This window comes from Teleopsis dalmanni, chromosome 1 (genome assembly GCF_002237135.1).
Source record: "Teleopsis dalmanni isolate 2A chromosome 1, ASM223713v2, whole genome shotgun sequence".
NCBI lineage: Eukaryota > Metazoa > Arthropoda > Insecta > Diptera > Diopsidae > Teleopsis > Teleopsis dalmanni.
Genome location: NC_051846.1, coordinates 5302751 through 5326654, shown reverse-complemented (window position 1 = coordinate 5326654; position 23904 = coordinate 5302751). Strand labels below are relative to the sequence as shown.

Below are 23904 nucleotides of genomic sequence, written 5' to 3'. Positions count from 1 at the left end.
AATATTGAGATAGGCTGCTTTGGGCTCACATTGTCGAAGGTGCTCAAATACCTGAAATATAGAAATTGTGCATATTTTGTAAATATTTTTGCGCCAACTTCGTTATCATTACGCTAGAATTTCTAATATAAACTTTTAAGACCTTTTTTTTTGAATTGGTATTGGTAATTTTTTGTTATAGGTATTTATATATAAAAGTAGTTCGTAGGGTTAACGCAGTTTTTTTTTTTTTGGTTAATTAAATACCAATGTTTAAAAGTCTGGACTCCATACATACATATTTCGACACTATATAAATTTTAAAATATAAATTTCAATATAATTTTAATGAATAGAATAAAATGAAGTATAAACGAGCACAACAGAGATAATAAAATTTTTTAATAGTAAGCCATAACTATTTAGTTTGGGGATTGAAGTTCAAGTATGCCATATTATTGGAATTACCTGAGTTTGGAGTTATTTTGGTTACTTGTTAACATTAATCAGTGTTTTCTTCTCTTACGTATATTTGTATTGAAAGAGTTAAGCGCGTTATCAAATGATCTAGAAAATATCCAGTATATTCCATTAATTAAATAAACAACGCTTAACAAGAACTTTCTTCACAATGTTTTGGAAATAAACAAAATTAACAGCAAAATAATGGGCACAGATTGGAGAAGCGTAACTTCTACTTCCTCGAAAAATCGGCATCCTTGGGCCAGTAAAAATACTGCTCACTTATTGGTAAACATATTGGCTAACGAAAACTAGCGAAAAAATCATAAAATTATATATGTATATAAGCATACAGTTTGAAAAAAATTGAATTTTCTAAGAAATTTTTGTCGGTTCCACCATACCTTTAATACCGAGCTCACTTTACTTATAAAATAAAGAATACTAAAAATCTATTCGCTACCGTTGAACTTTTAAATATGCTCTGTTTGGTAGTGTTCATAGACAGGTTGTATGACTGGAGTGTGTTGGTTCTAAATTAATGAAAATCATATTATTACCATTAGTCGCATCCAGCACAGTACTATATACAACAAGTTATTTTGTCATCTGGAGAACTTTTGGTATCAAAGGAACTATATTACTATTCTAAGAGAAATCAACAGGTAATTAAAGAAAGTTTTCAATTACTACATTATCAACAGAAAAAGACTTGAGCTGTGATCACTTAAACCGCGAACTTTATCGCGGAAAGACCATTTTTAATGGAACTATTTGAAATCATTAGTTAATAATGATTCTAATCAGAGAGGCAAACATTGAATAATTGTTTTTGTTCTTGTTAATTTAAAAAGTTTGGAGCTTTTATATACAGCAAGAAGAACATGTTTTATAGAAATATGTGAAATCATTAGTCTATGTGCAGAAATCAACAATAAGTCTATCCTTTGAAGTATCAGTTATTATAAAAAAAAACAAAAAATGGGGACTTTATTATAAAGTTTTTAAAATGTTTTCGTAAAGGCTTTTCCTATATTGATCGAAATCAATTTCGTCTTAAATGTCATAAAAATATATATCCAATAACAAATTGTATATTCTCCTTCAATTTGAAATCCTCCACTCCTTATGAAACATTCTACATTATGAAATATTTATTTTTTTTATTTATTATACTTTATATAATTATATATCATATGTACTAATATACTTTATTCTTTCTTTATTATAAATATATTAAAGACTGGATATTCGTATTATATTATTACTATATCTAATTAAAATTTTAATGTCCTATTGTTATTCAAATACTAATTTTAAATATAATTTCTTTATATGAATTTTGTATAGAAGTCGTTAAGTATCTATTAGCTAATTTAATTGATAGCAGATGTAATCAACAAATGTTTATCCAATAAAAGATTATAATCAAAATGAAATAAGTGTGAAATAGGCTATTGAAAACCTTCAACCCGGTACACAAGCACACTTATTCCTTTTTGCACCAACAAATAGGCGTGCATTAGAACAAACAGTGAATGGCTGAGATGATCATTGTCATAACATCAGAACACTGCGTACCAAATAATTGTGAAAGAAGCCTGTCCACTTCATCACGTAGTTCACGGAACGACTTTAAGTGCCATCGAAATTGTAGAAAAACGTGTACGGGAACAAAAGCTGCGTAACGCTCAAAGCAAACACTAGACAAGAATCCATAACACAGCAACATACCAGGGCGATGATGACGTTGAAGTTGGGGATTATTACTTGAGCGATAATGGCTAATATAAATTCATTTATTTGTATAAAATTTAGATTTGTAGCTGAGGCAAGTATCGAAGTCGTATCTGTGGTGTATGAGAATTTTTGTTGTTTATGTTGCAGCATTTGTTGCACGGAAAATATTTATTGTTTTGATGTGACTTGAAGTGGTGAAGTGGTGTCTTCACCACTGAAATGCGGTGATGACTGTTGAGTAATGAACGCTATTAAAATGGAAGGGTTCAATATTTATAATAATAGTGAGAATGTTGATCATAATGTTGTTTCTCTATAGATAGAAAAATCTCAGACTATTTGTGGGTAATTTATAACAAATTTTTAGGGTTTGAATTTTAAAATTGAAATAGTGTCACAACACCAGAAGAAGGGTTCAGTTCGTTCTATTTTGTGTAACAACAATAATATTTCATTTTTTTGGCCGATGACAAATGTTATTTGCCACATCTGTTGCAAATTAATGTTACATTATAATTCTAATTCTACACAATCAAAGAAATAATTCTTTTTTATTTGTTTGATATGTAAGCGATTTGATGAAATACTGCAGTAAAATTATATTAAACACCCTACAAATTAGAAAGGAATAGTGTTAAGCTCGTTTGACGACAGCATACGACTTCTAACACCAGCCAAAGTAAACGGCTTAATTTTGTGATCCTTAAACGCCACGGGGTGCTTTTGTTACACTTTGACTGACAATTGTGGATTTATTGAGCATTTAGAATGCATAAACGTTGTAAAATGCTGCAGCAGATACATTTTCACTTCATTTGTTTATTTGGCATATTGTGCGCAAACATAAGTGAATGCATCGGGCATTCACAGATGTGTAAATATATTGCCTGAAAACCCTGAAACAAGCGCTGATCTTCATGTCAACACAGATGATCACATTTTACACAGAATTTCATACAATTTTGCTTACAATAAGGATTTCTGAATATTCCTCCAAAATATTACAATAAATTAAAAGCATATTTGCACATGCGAGTGCGATTGCGATTGCGAGTGTATCTATACCCGATGGTGCGCATACGAAATTAGCCCATAAAATCCTATTTAATTTATAGATTTGATGAATATCGAACTCTTTATTTACATTGCTATTTTTGGGTAATTTGTATCACTTGTGCATAGATACTGATACTGTACTCATATACCCACACGAATTACTTACATATGGAAAATATTCTACATGGTCGTGTAAGTGAAAATGCATTCATTTTTGGTAACTTTTATTATATTTAAATTAATAAATCAAAATTATTTATTTAATAAGTAATATATCTTAATATCACATATAATGAAAACTATGATAAAGTGAAAAAATGTTTGTTTTCAATTTAATATTTAAATACCTGAATTTAATTAGCTAATTTTTTAAATAGATTAAGTATATCAATATACAGTTCAATGTATTAGTTTATAAAGGTGAACTTCGAATTAACTTATATCAATTGTGTAAATTGTTCCTATATATCTACAAGGAGTTAAAAGCATTTGGAACCTATAATTAATAGTAAAATATTTCTTACGTTCCTACTACTAGAAAGATGAACTACATTATGCATGTACTCGACAATAACAAAATGGATATAAAGCATTTTATCTTCTTAACAAGGAATATTTGATGTTAAGTTTTTTTAATGTTGACATACTAGAACACCAATATCTTTATAGGACCTTTCGGCAAAACTGAGTCCAGAATTTTTTTAAAATGTAGACTAAACCTATGGTGTTCTTAGCACACGTGTCAGTATTCGATAAACGCTTCTGTTGATCTTAAGGTCACACCATTCGATTGAAATATGTTACACTAAATCGAATAAAAGTAAATCAATATAGTCATTCTACTCGCGAAAATTTCAATTGTAACCATAGTCATAGTGATACTCCCCTTTAGAAACTAACCTCTATTAGCTAGGACAGCTAAAGCTGTGAACCCTGACTTAGGTGGTATTAGATACACAGCCCCGGTCGGGTACAGCAAGTGAAACTTTTTAGTATCAGATAGTATCACATAGAGCTTACGTAGCCGTCTCTTATTTTAACTCGAGAATATTCTAACCCCTATACCGAAAAGGGTTCTCAATAAGACAAGCAAAACTCTATGTTATAACTGACGGATGGTTAAACCAAGGCCATTTATGCCAGTGACACGAACAAAAAATCATGGGAGATTTGGGTTTTAATAAAGATTTATTTCTGGATATATGGAGTTAAGTCAACCATATTAGTTTCGATTTGATATTATTGTTAGTTTCCATTTGAAATATTGTGTTTGTTCTTCAGTTCTTAAGAGTTGTTGTGAGTTTCTTATTATAGAATAAATTTTAGGGTTAGAAGAGGAGTAGAGTGGAGAAAATTCCATCCAAATTTTTGGTACCAAATTGGTAAATTTGTAGCAGTTTAATCGAGAGATTATTTTGCTAATAACTGCTATAAGTCTTTTCATACATTTGAACATTTGCATTATTTTTTCTTTATATAATCGTAATAATATTGTAAAATATAATCAATCAATTCGAAAGCTATACACTTTTGGGTTTTGCAATAAATGTTAATACGAATCAACATTACACTCAACATTCACACTTATGTATTATAACATTAAGTGATAAAACTAATATTAAATGATATTAAATTAATTTCATTTGCTTTCCACTTTTACCAAAAAATATAAATACAAAATGTCACTTGCAAAATTTTATTAAGCAATGATTTTTCAATCAATAAATAGTGCATTAATATTTTGAATCATAATCACAGTCTTAGACATACTCGCATATATACCATAAACTATCTAACTATGAATTTTATTCTTCAGATATAGTGCCTTTTTAAAGTACTTGCTTGCGTAACTTTTATTAAATGAAGTTTAATTTTAATTTAAACACATGTAAGTCCTTGAAGTCCTTGATATCCTTAAAAAAACATAAGAATTTTTTAAAAAATCTGCACAAAAGAATTTGAACATCAGTTGGGTGCTGCTCACCATTGGTACCATTCTTATACAGAAATTGTAAAACAATGCATCCATAGACTGGTAGAATTTTTAAGAATAGCATCAAATAAAAAGGTTTTTATGTATTTATATATAAATTTATACGTCATATACAATAATGTAGTTACTGACTAAACTTTAAATATATGTTGATCTCAATTGTGCACTGAGTAAGCATCATAAAAATAATTATAAAAAAGTTTGGTATTAGTCATTTCGTTATCAAATCAATTTATCATCAATAAAACCATTTAATGCTTCTCTACCGCATTTTTATTGTTTACATAATCCATATGTCACATTTTTACAAACAAACAACAAATCCATCCAAGCAACCATCTAACCAACCCAACATTCCAGCCCACCCGCTCTAAATTTAAAAATTAGCTTGCGCAACCCATCAACTAACGGACAGGACTTTACAAATTAAAGCGAACTCAGATATTTTTGATTTCAATTTAATCGCCAGGAAATTTTGCAATCAAAATTCTCTAATGTCAGCGCTAATTGTCACTGATGAACAATCAAATTGCACAAAATTAATGCTAAGCGCATTTCACTCACTCAACGCAATATCGGAGCCCAGGCACGGATGCAGATACAATGGCAGCTCTGCGTAGATACGTAAATTGTCACCATATGCGTCAACACGCAATAATTCACCAGAAAAATAATTCAAACAATTGACCATGGATGGCTTAGCGACACAAATGGATGGGGTGTGGATGATACATAAACGTATTGCTAATGACTGGTATCAAAAATTTTGGTATTTCCGTATTTGGTGCAGTAGAAAATATTGCCCTCCTGTTGATGATGTTCAGGATTTACACCAGCCACGATGGGTGTTGTTGTTGTTATTGTTGTGCTTGCGTTAATTGAATTCATTTCGCTGATCAAGTGTTTTCCAAGCCAACAAAACTCAACAACCCCCGCGATACATTCTAACACACAAAAATGTAACGTTTAATGAAAATTAGACAACCTTCTGCTGAGATAATTACGATGAAGTGCAAACATTAAGGGGAATTATTACTCGTATGAAGAGTCTGATTCTATTGCAGAGATGGGCAATTTTGTATAGTTTTAAAAATAATTAAAAATAAAAGAGATTATATAAAGTAATGTTAAAAGATATTGTATGTTAGATTTTTTCAAAAAATTATGGTAGTTTATAGATCAAACAGTTTATAGTTTTTCCTAAAGTAGAAAATTGGATATATAATTATAATGACATTAATGATACAATAGCAATAGTCACTGATAGTTTTCTAAATTATGATATATTAGTATTTTTGTCGCGATTCCTTAATTATCACAATTTTATGATAGAATGACAGAATGTTAATATTATAACATAAGCAAAAAAAAATTAAGGTATAATTGTGAAAGATTTTGACTTCTCTGGTGGCACAATATTACAATAGATTTTGATGTATTTCAATATTCTATGTTCTTCAGGCATCGGTCTTTAAAGTTATTGATAAGGACACTTAGCTATGTAAGGCTGTATTGATGATCAAACGAACCCGATACACGCGACGCGAACAGTAATAATATAGTTACAAGCGTTTAAGTGCATACAATCATATGTTTTGAGTTGGGCAATATATTATATTATATGCTATATGTTTAGTATAACATATACAGCGACTTAAGTGATTTAAGCTACTAAAAATAAACAATTCAAAAATGTTCGTTTTTAAAAATTTAGTTGTTTGATGGACCCAGAACCTTTCTGCGGTGTAAACAAAGGAACTCTATCCATTCTTATGACCAGCACAAAGGAAAAATAAAGAGACCTCTATTGGGAAAGGGTACCAATACTATCACAATCAAAAATGCTTTTATGGACTTACAAATTAAAACGTTTCAAAAATTGCATAAAACAAATAAACAATAACCTAAGAATTATTGCGGAATTACTAACCGATCACCTAACAAAGTTACGAATCCAATCCAACTCATAGAGCAGAAATTGTTGAGAAGAGAAAGAAACCACATACCAAGTGCTAGAGGAATGCCCTGCGCTGATGCACAAGCGAAAGAAAGACCTAGGACGTATCTCATGAAATATTTAAGACTAGAAAAGATAGGCCCTATACTGTCTTTCATTAAAGTAATCGGACTTGGAGAAACACTGTAATCCCTTTTTCATAATAATAATTTAATTACTTGAGTATGATCTTACGTATTAGTTACATCGCAAGGTGCGAAATCGCACCATAAAGCATAGAGCTATTCTACAGTTCATCTAATGTGAAGAAAAACTGAATTGTTAACATATTGTTCAGAAAGGTACAGAAAGGAATTACTAAATTGTTAACTGGTAATAAAACTCTATTAAATTTATCACTCAGTTATATCCCATGCTTAATGAATTTAACAGCAATTTCAGGTCCAGAAATCTTGTATATATCGCGCTTCTTTTCAAAGTTCAATAATTCGGTGGAGTCTCCTAGTTTTAAGTGAATTCTTCTGTTAGAAGTGTAAATATTCACTACTCTCCAGCGCAGTCAGAACTTTGAGAACTCTTGTATGGAAAATTTTTTAGTATTACATTGCAACTACTCTTGAATATGCTTCTGTAAACTACTTTTACACGTTTTGCAACTATAATACCTTAACAAAAATTTCGACTACTCATTCATTTCTGCAGGTATATGCGTACTAAAGTTATGTCCTCAAAGTTGTACACTCATGCAACTTGTTTTTTTTGCTACATCAAAACTCATTTATTATCTAAAATTTTCTATATATTCGTGTGTATATCTTCACATTCAAACATTTCACATTTTGCAAGACACATCTTCTGTCATGAATCAGGCATTACAGCTTCCGCTTCTCTAACCACATGTTTTTTTCGTTCTGCCGGAAAAACTTTTTACATTGATTATTCGCTAATTGCTGGATTCTATTTCGTCCGTAAATTTTGTGAACTTCGACTTTTATTTTTCAATGCATATGCACTGAGAAAAATATTCTAACAAAGTAGTTAAAGTTTAACAATTTTTTAATTTAATATTATTTATTATGATATAAAAAAACTGATTAGATTAAAAGATTGTTTTTTTTTAAATTTCAGTAAATGTTGTTAGTCAATAGCAAAAAAATTTTGGGACCTGTTTTTTGGACTTATGTATTTCTCCTTAGTGTATATTTGGCTATATTTTTTGGACGTGATACTGTGGTAAGTAAATATTTGGAATTATTGAAAAAGTTCGGGAGTTTTAAGTTGTAAATAATTAAAGTCGGTTTTATTTCTAAAAATAATTTTAGCTTTCATTTCGATCGTTATTTTTAGTATATATCTATACGAATTTCGGCAAATTCGTTTAGGAGAATCCCCAATATTGTAATTAGGTGTTATTTTTTACTTGATGTCCTATTATATTAAGTACAGCTAATACTGAATAATTAAGTACACATATATTAATATTAAAAATAAAATTATTATATTTTGGCTCACAGATTTTTTTGTATATGTTGTATTATTGGTTATAAGATTTTGGATTTCTTTTAAGTTTTTAAGTATTTAGTAAAACTGCAATATTGATCATTATAATGGTAATTCTAAACACGTCTTACTGAAGCAATTTAGTTAAATATTGAAAATATATTTAAACTTAAGTAACAAAAGTTAAATTTGGGACTACAAAATGGTTTAGTTACTATTTTTCAAGATTATAAATTTTCTACTTTAATTATTATTATTATTATTATTATGACATGTTCTTCATAATAAAAAAAAAATAGTAGTTATAAAATTCCTCCATTCGTCTCTATTTCTGGCAGGAAAACTTGACCGATTAAATGTTTTGTTTGTTTCGGGACGATCGGGACGGTCGGGACGACCTCTTCTCCCTACTCTTTGCGAGTTTCATTCCATGACTGCGTGGGCAGTTGCTTTTGTCGGCTTTCTAAGTGTGTGGCCGATCCAACAATATTTGCGTTTCTGAATTTCTTTCTCTATTGGCTTTTGTGTAGTGCGCTGCCATGGCTCTTCGTTAAGACTCTTGCAGGCCACCATATGTGTAGAATACGTCACAGGATTCTATTGACTTCTGAGGCGACGTTCTCGTTAGCAACCATGTTTTACACCCATATAATAATGTCGATTGTACGCAGGCGTTGAATATTCTGATCTTAGTTTTGACGCTAACATTGTTGACTTTTCAGACTTTGTTAATCGACGCGAAAGAGTCATTTGCCTTTTTCACTCTGCGCCGATGTCCTTTGACGTGCCACCATCGCTGTTGACAAAACTTCCTAGGTACTCGAATTCCTGCACGTCTTCAATGTTATGATCATACAAAAGCTAATTAGATATTTACTTTATTTCAAGGTTATAATTCTAACAACTGTAGGATTAATGACTAATTTTTATTTAAAGAAAATATTTACTTTCATTCATAGTTCCGCAAAACTTATCCCCTACATTAAAAAAAATGGAAACAATGAATTTTTTCAGCAATAGGAGCAAAAAAGAAAAATAAATATATTGTTAAAATTGTTTAAAATAAGAAAAAATATTTTTTGTAGAAAACTTCCATAGAATACTTTAAATTTTAAAAAGTTTATTACATGTTCTGTTATAACTTGTCATATCAGAATTTTTTAAAATTATGCTATCACTTTATTAAAGATGCTTTATATAACTTGGGAATTTCTAATCAAATTAGCTTCTATGATAAGTAATGTTCACCACTGTCCTGTCCTAACAGTAAACATTCATAGACAGAAATCTATCCCCTCTTCTTTCCTTAAAAGAACAACTAGAGAAATAAACAAAAACAAAAACAAAAGAGAAAAAACACGTTTTCCCGCAGGCACTTCAGCCAATTAGAGACAATAATAAATTGAAATTCACGCATTTTTTGGGCCCTAGGGAGCCGACACTTCTTCCCAACGAACGGTATTTATTTAACTTTAGGCATAAACCAATGTGTGATAATTTGACCTAAAAGGTGGTCTGAGTTTCCCGACACTACTTACACTTCACGGTAAACTTGAGTGCCGCTAGGGTACACAGCAAATTAGCTCCGTTTAAGGGTTGATTAGGCACATCAATTGAAGAAATGCTTAATTTACAGAAATTTATGTTGTATCTCGAAAACTTTTTTATATTCACAATATTCCTAATAAAAAATCGACAAAGACAACGACAACAAAAACAAAAACAATTTCCTACATATGCCAACAAACAATGAAGACGAAGTAAGGACTAAGGACTAAGGACTATGTTTTTAAGGATATTCGCTTGGTTAGATTTGGTTTCGCTACAATTTGACTGTTTTGTTGTTTTTGTTTTTGTTGTATTGTTGCACAGTAGTTGGCACCACCTTTTTTGGTTTTGGCATTAATTATGCTAAACATTTTTAAATATTGTCATCACGTGCTGCAGCTATTATTTGTTATAATTGTATCTGTTTGTATGTATCCTTTGTGGATTTGAATTGGATTTGTACCTTTGTGAAAAGGGTGTACACTTTCGTTTATTTAAATTTGAGTTTGAGTTTGGGTTTGGGTTTGGGTCTACAAAAAAGGGTCTATTTGTGGGTCGGTCGGACAGTTTAGAATGTGCCTCATCACGGCAATTACCGGTATGCAAATTTGTTTTAATACGTTTAATTTAAGCGGATTACAATTTAATATTTTTGTTTATTTATATTTTTACATATTGTCGAACATGCTTACGGAAAGATTTAACTAATTCAACGCTCATTTAGAACATAAAAGAGGGTTTAAATAAATGTAATGGGTTAATTAACGCATAAAGGGCTTTAGAGGGACTTTCAAATGAAAAACAATTTGTTTGGTGGATGGTTATAAATTTAATTAATTTAATATTATATGTGAATTGAGGTCTCTATTATGATTTTATTGCAAACAACAAAAAAAATGTGATCGGATTTCGTTTTCTTAATTTAAACCAAAATCATACATTTTATACATGATTAATCATATATTTTATATATGATTAATCATATATTTTATAGATGATTTTTCCAATATTCATATAGAAATTTAATAAAGTCAAATAATTAAATACAAAACTTTAGCTTCCCATTATCAAAGAAAACCTAAAAAAACGCTTCAAGTGATTTTTCAAATGATTTTACTAATGTCAGACTATATGTGTAAAACTCAGCGATAAAGTTTTTTGAAATTAAAGGGTTTCCATCTTATATCTGATTTAAAACTTCGCATTTTGAAATATTGAAATATTACCTTTATTAATATGACCATAATTAAAAAAGCAATTAAATAAAAAGAGGTAAATAACTTTTCAAATTTTATGTTTCTTAAAGACAAATAAAAAATACCCTTCGGGTTTCACACATTAAGCGATCTCCTGAATCAGGGCCTATGACTACCCATCCTGCTCCTCTTCTTTAGTACGTAGTATATTTCAAAATGTAAAAACTGTTTGATTCCAAATAGTTCCAGACAGCCGCTTCTACTAATTATGGGAACAGCTATTAGAAGACAATTAGATAACAATCATTGTAATATTTTTATTACCTCCAAAACTTCATTAGTATCAACTTTATATTATTAGGAAGCTATTAAAACACCAGTTCCTGTAAAAATTCATTCACGCCTATCTAAGGAAATAGATATGCGTGTTTCACACATTTTATTGACCTAAAACAGGGGGTATGACCCATCCATCCTATTTTTTTCATTACCTAGTTGAATTTAACAAATAAAAATGTTTTGTTTTAAATAGATTCTGATTGCCAACTCTACTAATTAGCGGAGCATATATTGAACGTTATTAAAATTGCAACTATCTTTGTAATATTTATATTATCATAAAAACTTCATCATAACATCTGATAACCTATCTAATGTGATCTAACATCTGAGAAAACTATTAAAGCACCAGTTATTGAAAAAGACCAATCTGAACTGAATAGTGTTGTGTGCTTTCAAGCTATTTTTTTAATTTTGTGTTTTTATGTACCTAAACAAGAAAATTATGATACAGGGATACCATATGATGCTTAGACTAATAGTAAAGACAAATATTTTGGACCCAAATAGACACAAACTGAATAAATTTTGATCCTAAGGAGCCCTACGGCTGAATATGTTTTTTCCCTGTGCAATATGCGTTATACTTAATGGAACAGTAAATAATTATAAATAATAATTAAATAAATAAATAAATAATTAAATAATTAATTAAATAATTAAAAAAGACTTAGGAGGAAAATGGAATTATTTAGCATATATATATAGGGAATATATGTTTAGAACTTAGACGACTCATTTGCATACATATTAACATACAGTAGCATACATATAGTTTAAGGAATTGAAGTATTAAATAACAATTTCCAACTTTTTTTTTATATTTTAAACGTTCTTTAACGTTACAAAAAATTTGTACAACATTAAGACCACATTTTCTTGATCAACATGTGAAACTATATTAATCAAATAGACTATTTATCTATATATTTGTCTGTATGTGGATAACTTGCTTCCCAACAAATAGAGCTGATCTAAAAATATTTGCAGCAGAGAAATTTTGTAAATACAGGAAATATGAAAAAGAATAAAATTGGATGACTATACTAGATAGTTCCAGTGATAAATATCAACTAGAACATGCTTGTATTTATTAACTCGGATTTAAACACAAAAACAAATTTGATAATAAAGCACAAAAAAAAATAATAATTAAATTAATTACAAATCAAAAACATACTTTTTTTTGTTCTTATAATAATTCAACATATATTTAGTAGTACATAAATCGATTATATTACAATAAAAAAAAATAATTATACATTCGATATAAAAACAATAAATTATTTGACTTTAATGTATATGTGGCATTAAGTAAGACAAGAACATTAAATCAGAAGATATTTACAACCTCTTAGAGCTCAGGGAAATTATTCCAAAATCTGTTTTCATCTTTCCATATTACGACCATAAATATATTCTAAAATCGTAACATTATGTATCTTAAAAAATGAAAAGTGCAAAATCCTTTTATTCTAGGATTTCGCACAATTGCTTTGTAAAATCGCACAAATCACTTTTCATCTCTTCAATTCACTACAAAATATGCTATTAGCATATAAAAGCAATAAAAGAAATGGTTTATAAAATGTTGTTAAGCTACAAAAAAGGAGCAACCGGAGAAAACCACCGTTGCTACAATGTACCCAGACAGACATTTTATACGCCGATACCACTCAAGCGTTTGCCACATAAAAATCAACCCAATATTTTGGCTACAAAACGAATACACCCCGTCGTTTAGCGCACCGGAAATTATACATGGAAATTGACGTTGAAATTTTGCTACTTAACCCCACTTAAATGACATCTATAAAGCACTTGTCTGGCAGTCAACATAACAACACCGCTAGCACCAGTGCCAGCACCAACACCACCACCATTCACACAAGTCACTTGTCCGTTCTGTTCTGTTCTATTCTGTTCTGTTCAGTACGTCTGTTTCTCCATCATTACTGCCATTAGCATTTGTTTTCTTTTTTATTTTTGTTGGCTTTTTTTATTTTTCTTCTGGAAAATCATTTTCCCGCCATTTGGTTGTATGCATTCAGTTGAGTTCGGTTCGACATTTTATGCTCCGTTGATGTTGATGATGATTATCATCATCGTGCTAAATGCTGCCATTTACCATTTTTGGGTTTGCCACTTGCCCCCGTTAGCTATGAAAGTTCGTAAGAGTACTTATAAGCTCTGTGTAAACACCCACTTAAATCAATTTGTCGTACTCTTTCATACTTTATAGGTTTTCTTCCAGCATATTTAATGCAGTTTCATTACTTACTGTTTTTGTTTTGCAATAATTGGTCTGAATAGTGGATATCAATGAAAATTGTCGACAGTTACTTTGTATTGTGGTGATGTATATAGTTATATATAGTTAAAATATATTTAGTATATGGAAATTTAGAAGATATTCTTTGATTGTAATCAAATAAAGGAATTTATTTTTGAAAGAGCAGTTTACTTCTTCAAATTCAAATAATATTTCGTGCTTTATTATTTTCTAAAAAATTATCAGACATATAAAGTGACTCTAAATAAAAATAAATATAAATCTATTAAAATTTATTTACATACATACTTAAGCATATACACATGCACACATTGCAGTAACAAAGAGCACAGCATTGAAAATAATAAAAACATCTTTACCTACCTTGTTTCAAAAAATAAGAGATACTTTCTATTAAAAACAGCCAGAAGGTATTTATTTATAACACTCAACGTTATCACCATCTCTTATATTGTATATTCATACAATATAATTAACTTAAAGAATGAGTCCTCGTTACTTGTAGATAATTTGACTTCTAATGATATATAATTTAAAAAAAAGAACAATAGTATAAAATCAGTACATAAAAATATAAAATATGCTACCTAACTGCACTAAAAAACAATTTTTAAAGTTTTTTTTCAAAAAAACGTCTGTAGCTTTGTTAAAAGTTTATTTTTTGTAAAAATAATGTTAATTTTTCATAAATTTTTAGTCTTAGGTGGCACTAACCGATCTATTACAGTCCTATTGCTGTAAACAAAAGACGACGCTATACTATATGCGACACTAATAAAGCATAAAAAATAATGATCAATAGGCCGTGTGTTAAAAAATCTTGATATTGATCCAGATAATGGTCAAGCACACCCATTAATTTTGTGTAATGCACAAAAAAATAATGATCAATAGGCCGTGTCTGTTAAGAAATTTTAATACTGATTCAGATAATGGTCAAACACACCCATTAATTTTGAGTAACAGTTCAATAATAGATTTTGTGAGAAGAAATTAAATGTTACATGACGTCCAGTGTCATTCATCGTAATTCTAATTTTTTTATAAATTTATTGATATTATTCATTGGTCGAAAATTGTTTAGCATTTTTTATGGACAGGTCATAAGTGATTTAATATTGATAAATCTGATAAACGACGTATATTCTTCAATTTTAAACTGAAAGCTTTAGTTTTGTATTACAGTTAATTCTGGCATAAAACTGCCAACAATGCTCAACACCTGTTGGAACTTTAGAAGCAAAATAGAGATTTAGGATAGCATAAAGATATATCCTAATTTATATGTGACCCTCCACTAGGTTATGTTGTTTGTTTGATGGGATTGGAAGGGAATTATTTATTACGAGTTGATCCACTCTGCTGAAACGATTAATTTGGTTTTCCACTGCTCACAACTTGACCATTTAAATAAAATAATCTAGAAAAAAGCTACCAAATCTCACGAACTGAAAAGTAGTTATGTACCATCATGACGATACGTAGCTATACACATTTTTGATGACGAAACTTAGTTAAGAAGTTTTGATGCATTCATTTTATAGCCTGGACCCTTCACCGTTTGACTACTAGCTTTTCTCGGTCTCTATAAAACTTTCTTATAGTAAAAATTGGCTACCCAAAGATTCGCTGAAAATTTCTTGGCTAAGTTTTCACCTTTAAACCAAAGAAGTGCAACACCGATAGAATTATGAAGCTATCCGCAAAATAGCAATAGTTTATAAATAAGTTGATTTAGGTTGATTTTTACTATACGCGGATAATTTATATATATCTCTATATATTTATATATATCTCTATATATTTATATATATCTCTATATATTAGCCATATTATTTAAACTGCTATGTATAAGCATTTATATATATATATTTTATTACAATAATTGACTTAAACGCTGAAGTATCTTTATAATCCTTTATTAATTACTTATTATAACTTATTAAGCCATACACATTTGATTTATGAAACTGTACAACGGATTCTATGCAACTACTTCACCAAATCCCTTTTATTAAAGTGGCTCCGTTTTATTAATTTATTGTATATCTTTATATTTATTTTATTATTTAATTACATAAATATCCTTCAGAATAATTTCAATTTATTTGCATCGATTTGTGTACCACGACTACCAAAATGAATTACGGCAACCCATATAATTCATTCCTAAATAGTAGTCATGCAGTGTCATCACCCTGCCATTTATAGTCATTTTGCGGGTCATTGCTTGCATTTTCAAACACACTTAAGACTTCAACTATACCAATAAAATATATTCTAATATAAGATGTCTTCAGTGGAAGAAATACTCTCCATTGCTCCATCCTCCAACGCTTTTAAATGCAAAAGTATAAAATAGCAAATGATATATTTTGCACAATGAACTGATATATTTTTAACTTCTGTGCTTGTTTTCGATAGCGATACTTTTATTTAATCTTTTACTTATTCTTATAAATTCTTATAAATGGCTTGTCTTGTCGTAAATCACTTAACAATTTGCAAATTTGTTTCCTCATCCAACTTATCCCCATCTAATCTTCCCTGCACCCTCATTTCAGATTGCTGTTCAGATTGCTTACATGTGTTCGCATAAGTAGCCGTAAATTGTATTCATATTACCAATGTTTTTTATGTGATATAATTTTTTATGATTTGATTTTTTTGTACTCCTACGTAGTACATATCACAGCCATGGAGCCTTTCCTATACAAAGTTTCTATGTAAGTCAGTACATGCACAATTTGTGTATTTGTCAAGGATGACTTTGGTAGGAGAAAACAATTTTAGCCTGACCTAAGGAAAATGGATTTGAAATGATTTATTTATGTTGTTGTATACGTGATCTTGCCTCAAATTAGAATTTGTCAAATGCTTAATAATCTTTATTTTATTCTTTTTACACGTTTTTTCATTTTTTTTCTTTTTTCATTACTTTAGAGTAAGTATCCTATAATATATGCTTTAAGTTATATCATGGTTAAATGCATTGAAATGAGCATAAGATTAAGATTAAGAGATTAAATATATTATTATTACAATTAACTGATTAAGTCTGAAAACATATAGTCATGTATTTATGGGAACATAGTACGAGTTTTAAGTAACCACAATAATACAACAAGAAAATACACCGTAAAATCCGACATATCGTTTAATTGAATGCGAAAAAATTAACAGAACTTAACTACTTTATAATTTTAATGGCGAACTGTGATAGGCTGGATATACAATGTATTCACTACAAATTACAGATTTTCAACGTATTGGTACTACTACGTCGGTATTACGTCATTAAGCTTGATGTAGATATTTTCTCACCACAGTGCTAGCTTTATTATGAAGCGTGTCTATTGGTATTATATACTTAAAATTGCTATAGAGATTTTGGCACCATAACTTTTGCTTTGATGGAAGACTAAAGTCTATACATTAAATCTTCATAGAAGATTCTATTAAAACAAGTTACTTTAATAATAATTTATTAACAAAAATTATATTAAATTTTATTTTATGTGAACTTGATTTTAAATTGAATAAATCGATTGTAACAAAAAGTCAATCTTCATATACACCCCCAAAACAAAAATTCATATATCACTTCCCAAAGATTGCTAAGCAAATAGAAAATCACCCTTTTTATGTGTTGTTGATTTCCATTTGATGAACGGTTTTTATGTTTATAACCAACCAAATTGCCTCACCCATTCAATAATATACAGACGAATATATTCAGAATAAATTCAAAATCAAATCTAAAAGATTTCAAACAACCAAATCTGCATAAAAATGCGAAACAAAAGTAATTTTTTAAAAAACATTTTTACACTAAAATGTGGTAAAGGGTTAAGTGCTTTCTCTGAAAGTTACCCCCAAAAAATGTTAAAAAGATTTGATTTCAAAAAAATGGCATAATGATTGATTACGATTATGTAAATGTAACAGTAAACGAGATTACCGAAAACATGTAATTTTGGCTAATGTTGAAAAGAAAAAGATTAAATTTAATAGAATTTGTCCGGGTTCACCAAGTACAAGCTTGCAATATTAAGACAGAATATAATTAGATAGTAAATAAATGATACGCTACAATATATCAATTAACTCCTCAAAAGGCGATACAAAAATGTCAGAGTTATTTTTTGCACGGATAATGAGAAAGCTAATATCTTAGTTTGTTACCACGCATAAACGAGCACTCGTATTTGCTCTGTTCATGACGAATTCGACGGTAACGAAGCAGCTAATAAACTCGAGAAGAAGGATACACTAGCTCCCTTTATGGAACACAAACCCTTTTCGTCATATCCTGATACTATACGTAGAAGTAAGTAAGTAAGAGTTTGTGACATCGTGATTAATTGGGAGGACAGCATTAAAAATTTAGGTATCACGTTTGATAAGCGGTTCACTTGGCATAAGCATATACAAGTCAAAAGAAGCAGTTGCTCTAAAACACTGCAATGCTTACAACCACTTTTCAAAACAACAACCTTAGCGCGAAGAACAGAAAATGGATCTATAGCCAGATAATTAGACCAGCATTACTTTATGGGTGTGTCGCGTATAGCAAAGCTGCCGACTCTACTATACAAAACCTACAAGTTGCTCAAAGTCAGGTTCTCTGAAACTCTTCAAAGTGCCTTGGTACATCCGCACTAATGACATGCTAAGAAACCTTAGAATAGACCCGATCAAAAAATATATAAGCGACAGAGCCCTGAAGTTATATGCGAAAACTGACAGGCTATCCTACTTAGCACTATCGGATCTTAGAGAAATCACTCTCCACACTGGGAGGTACGCAGATCTTAGATCAATCACTGAATAATCATGAAGCTTATAAGGAATACATAAATTAGTCAATAAGATGGGTGAGACTCTGTAGTACCCCCAGCTATCAAAGAGTAAAAGTGCCTAGTTGCGCTGACTCGAAAAAAGGATCAACATACAGAAGTATAAAAAATAAGTTGGTTAAGAAGATTACGGCTGACTATAAAGACCTGAAGCAGTCCAAATATTTCATTCGACTGAATAATAGCCATAATAGATTTCTTGAACTAAAGCGATCTTAAAGAGATCAACTTAGATTAAAGAGTCAAGTTACTCGTGAACCTTTTTGCGAGATAGACTTTTGTCAGACTGAAGAAATACTTAGAAATATAGAAAATGAACAAAAATCTCATACGAGTGAACAGTAGCAATGACAAGTTTTCTAAGTATAAATACCTAGATAAGAACTTATAATAGATTAAAGAGTCTATCTACTCGTGAATCCTTTTACGAGATATACGTTTGTCAAACTGAGACAATACTGAGAAACATAGAAAATACGTTGTTCCAAAAGAAAGAAATTAAGTTTTTAATCGTCTTGATAGACTGAAGGATATCGTCATTTGTAGATTCTGTGAGTGAATTTTCCTTTCATCTTAGCTGCTCGTGTTCTACGATTTTTAAATAAATGAGTCTAACACCTTCATTGAACTTTTATTCAGTCAAGAGACGTAGGGAATCGAAAACCAAGGCACATTATTAAGTATGTTAATAGCTCTCTGCACGGATAGCACAATAGAGTAATTATAGTGAGTAATAATAATTTTTATCTTAATTGGCATATATTGACTCATCACTGAACTATCAAAATTAGTCGCCTCTTCTATTAGTCAAAACGATAAAATTATCTATTAATTTACTTTCTTTATGTTTTTTATTTTGTTCTACACACTAATTATTTTGGGTATATTAGAAAACGGGCAGACTGAATTGGAATTGGAATGAATAGAATCCTTTACAATATTTACTATCAGAGGTGCAAACGAACAGAGAAAAATAAAAATATTTTTTATTTTCACTGTACAAGTTTTTTAGAAGTAGAAAGCAGTTACCTTAAATTAGTCGCTTGAAATACCAATGGAAATATAGAGGTATTTAAACTGTTAGCATTGCATGTAATGCTGAATTTAAAAGAGTAATTAAAAATGATCACTATTTAATCCAATGAACTAATTGATATCTGCTTAATTTAAGATGTTAATATTATGTATATAATTATGTATTATAATCAAAACTGATTGGTTTAAAAATCAGGTAAAGAAACAGCAAAACCTCAATTAATTTTAGGCTAACATTATAATTGCTTATCGCTATACAACCTAGTACGTATACCTATGTGTACTACATAATATTTCTACTTCGAAATTTATTAACCCAAAGGCTTCTTGCTAGGCATTAATGCCACGTTGCCAACGTTCTCATTTGTGGCTCATAAATAACACGGAGTATCAATAAAAATTATTACCATTGCATGCGCGTACTTAGTCCAATTAATACCGGTGGAGGTGTGTGACAATAGTACTCAGCCACTTTAACGGCTGTAGCTACACCTGCCCAGTGAACAGTTCAGAGTGTTACACCGCAAATGCCAAATAAACTTCGACAGCTGCAATTTGTGTCACTAATTGCATGCAAATTATGGTGGCTTACGCAGTTTCTGGCAATAAACGTCTCAGCTCCTCCATGCTACCACAGCAGCAGTCCCGTTTATAATATTTTAATAATTAATAATTTGTTCGATAGCTTGTTTATTTGTATTTTATTGAGGGCCCATAAATTTAATTATGATTATTGGCCTAATAATTTTCTATCAGAATTGATAATAGACAATAATATCGTTTAATTAGGTGCGTCCTTTAGCCATTATCATTTCTCGTGATAAGTTCAATAAATTTTTATTATTTACTAATGAAATTCAATTAAAAGCGATAATATTAATAATTTTCTTAATTTGTTTATATATTCTGAATAATCATTTACTAATTAATTTGATTTTTGTATGAAGTCATAAGGCTAGATAAACCTAGCCACTGATATATAAAGATAGCACATACTTCGTGGAAAATTTTATGGCTATTATTAAGCAAAGTTCAGTTCTGTTGAGCAATCTATAAGTAATTGTTCTATAAATAAAATGTTCTATTGTATATGTTAACAAAAAATATAATAAAATACTGATATTATTCCATTAATTACTTAAAAAAGTGTCAAAAATAAATAAATAGCCAATCCATGCTGTCTAAAAGGAACTACTAATAAAGAGGGAGAAGAAAAAAATTTAAAACATATGCACCAAAATAGATATCCTGTTGAATATTTCGATAATAGAAAATTTCTTGCAATCTTACTATATGCATTTCTTCATTTCTTTTGAAAAGTGATGTCTTACAGTCTATGTAATTTACTTCTCTCAAAATAAATTATAGTGGCATTCCCTTACATTGATTAATGGCAGATATTATTCTAAATTAATTTGCTTTGTGACATTCCATTCCAATCTCTCATTCCACTTCCTCATTCTTGAATTGCCGTGATCCGTCAGTACCGATGTCGTAATATTGTAAGTTTCAGTTTAGATAAAGCTTGTACGTCCCGATTCTTGAAGTATGACAGCGCAGCCAGATCGGTAAAAATGAGGCTTTAAAAGATGTTTAGTCTTTTACTGGTCTAATCTGGACACTGACACATGAGGCAAAACAAAGTTCCATTCTTCTTTGCAGAAACACAACCACGATAAAAATTATTATAAAGTGGATCAAGTTTTCTTAATTCGCAGTGGACTATTAGTACCGATACCATAGCACTGATTAAATTTAGTTTTAAATGAAACTTGCTTACGTTTCTAATTTTTAAGTACATGTTAATAATTCTGTCAGATCGGTAAAAAAGACTTAAAATTTGGATCAAGTGGATCAAGTAGTAGTAAGCTAATTTCATTCTTTTGACAAGTTCATGTACTTGGGTTTACAAAAAGATCGTGTATATAGGTTCGATTATCTTTAATACAAGTCTGCTTACTAAAAGTCAGACCCACATATAAACATCAGTGAATCTATATATATATTTATGGTGTAATATATTATTATTTCACTAATAAGTATCACCCATCTTGATAAGAACATAGAGTAGGTTATAAGGTACATATGGCCCCAGAAATCGTTTTTAACGCTTACTAAATATTTTAACAAATTTAGTATACATTTACTAGTAAAAAATTTAAGTAAGCAGTTCAAATTTAATCTGACATTAACTAAATTATTTTTGAGCATCTATCTACGAAAAATAAAAATGTTGAATTAATTTTTAATTACAAAACTTTAAATTTTAAGTACTTTCTAGATCATATTCATGCAAAATTCAGTTAATATATTATCAATTAATCGATAAACATGGCAGTTCAAAAATCCGATTCAGAAAGATATTTGGATGATCTTACTCATAAAGAATCTCCTAAGCAACTACTAAACTGGATTAATAAAACTTTGGAAACAAAATTTAGTAGAATTGAGGAGCTATGTACAGGTGCCGCTTATTGTCAGTTGATGGATATATTATATCCAGAAATAATTGATCTAAGTAAAATTCACTTCTACACCAATACTAAGTTACATTCCAGAAAAAACTTCGAGGCTCTAGAAATGGCATTTGAGATTCTTAACATTAACAAACACATTCCAATTAAGGAGCTAATTAAGTTTGAATTTATGCCAAATATTGAATTTCTAGTATGGTTCAAAGCATATTTTGACTACAATTTCATGGCACATAAAATCCGTTATCCAGCAAAACTTGTGCGTTACTTTAAGCCACTTGGTTATGGTTCACCATCAGATACTGATTTGGTAGAGTTAATGTGGAAAGAAGATGAAAAAGATGTAGCACCCAGGAGTTATTTACAGGAAAAGTTATTCCAAAAAGAAACTCGCAATGAAATTAAAGAGAGAATGGAGTTAGAAATTGAAAATCTCAAAAAAGGTGAAGTGTATTTAACCAGATTAAAGAATGAGAGAGATTTTTACTATCGAAAACTAAAAAAAATTGAAGCAGTTTGCAAGCAGTCAGGTGAATTTGGTAAATTTGGAATTCAGGTTAAAAACATTTTACGTGCGAATCTTAAATCTGATTGATGACAAAGGTAAATAAAATAAATTTATAAATAGGGTATTAATTCAAATTATAAAATATTATAGATAACCTTTAAGTCAAAATCATCGGAACCCTTTTTCAGAAGGAAGTTGTCTAAGCAATGACTGCAAGAGCTGTTTCACGATCTATTACAATCTTACATTAATTCTTATATATAATGCCTTATAAAATCTAAATCTTACAAAAATCTAAAGTTACAAAAAAAGTTAGAATGATATAATGGCAAATGGTCCAATAAATAAAAAAAGGAATCATACTTTTAATCTTTACTATATCTAGCAATATTCAAAAATATTTTTAAGACTATATTGCCACCGCCAATGTTACTTAATGCTCACTCATAAGGTCTTGCGGCCACGGGATTATTTTTCTATGACTCAGAATATTTATTTTTTATTTTATAATATAATTTTATACTTTTTAAACAAGAAGACATTAAGATTATGTATGTATAAGCATCGGTATCGGTACATGTAAAGATTTCAAAGAGTATCACATATACTTTGAGGTCCTGTGTTCTTGAAAACTGATTTAAAGTACATGTGAATTAAGGTCTTGTACTTTTTTATAAAAAGACGATAAAAACTTAAATTATCTAAGAAAATGTTAGCAGTGAATGTTCGTTACAATAATATTCTATGCTACTCTAGTATGGTGTGATATTTCTAGTATCATCATTAAACAACTACAGATTAAACAAAATGAACTGCATAAAGTGGTTAAGAATCCTCCTTGGTATTATTCTACTAAAAGTCTACGTGACTTTGCGAAAAAAAAAATGGTTCAAGATGGGGTGAGAAATCTATCCAAAAAATTAAAAAGCGCGGTGTTAACTTCGCATTCTACACATTTTAAATAA

At 29.7% G+C, this 23904-nt stretch overlaps 1 protein-coding gene across 2 annotated transcripts; it reads left to right on the top strand.

The window, feature by feature from the left end:
* The first annotated feature begins 8295 nt into the window (after positions 1-8295).
* LOC119673403 (microtubule-associated protein RP/EB family member 1-like) lies at positions 8296-23301 on the top strand. 2 transcript variants are annotated; one of them, XM_038084672.1, is made up of 3 exons: positions 8296-8420; positions 22239-23034; positions 23090-23301. In XM_038084672.1, exon 2 carries the CDS (start codon positions 22289-22291, stop codon positions 23024-23026), a length of 738 nt encoding a protein of 245 aa, XP_037940600.1. In that variant the 5' UTR covers positions 8296-8420; positions 22239-22288; the 3' UTR covers positions 23027-23034; positions 23090-23301. The 2 variants fall into 2 exon arrangements, with proteins under 2 accessions (XP_037940600.1, XP_037940599.1); XM_038084671.1 differs by having other exon boundaries at positions 22229-23034.
* The last annotated feature ends 603 nt before the right edge of the window (positions 23302-23904 follow it).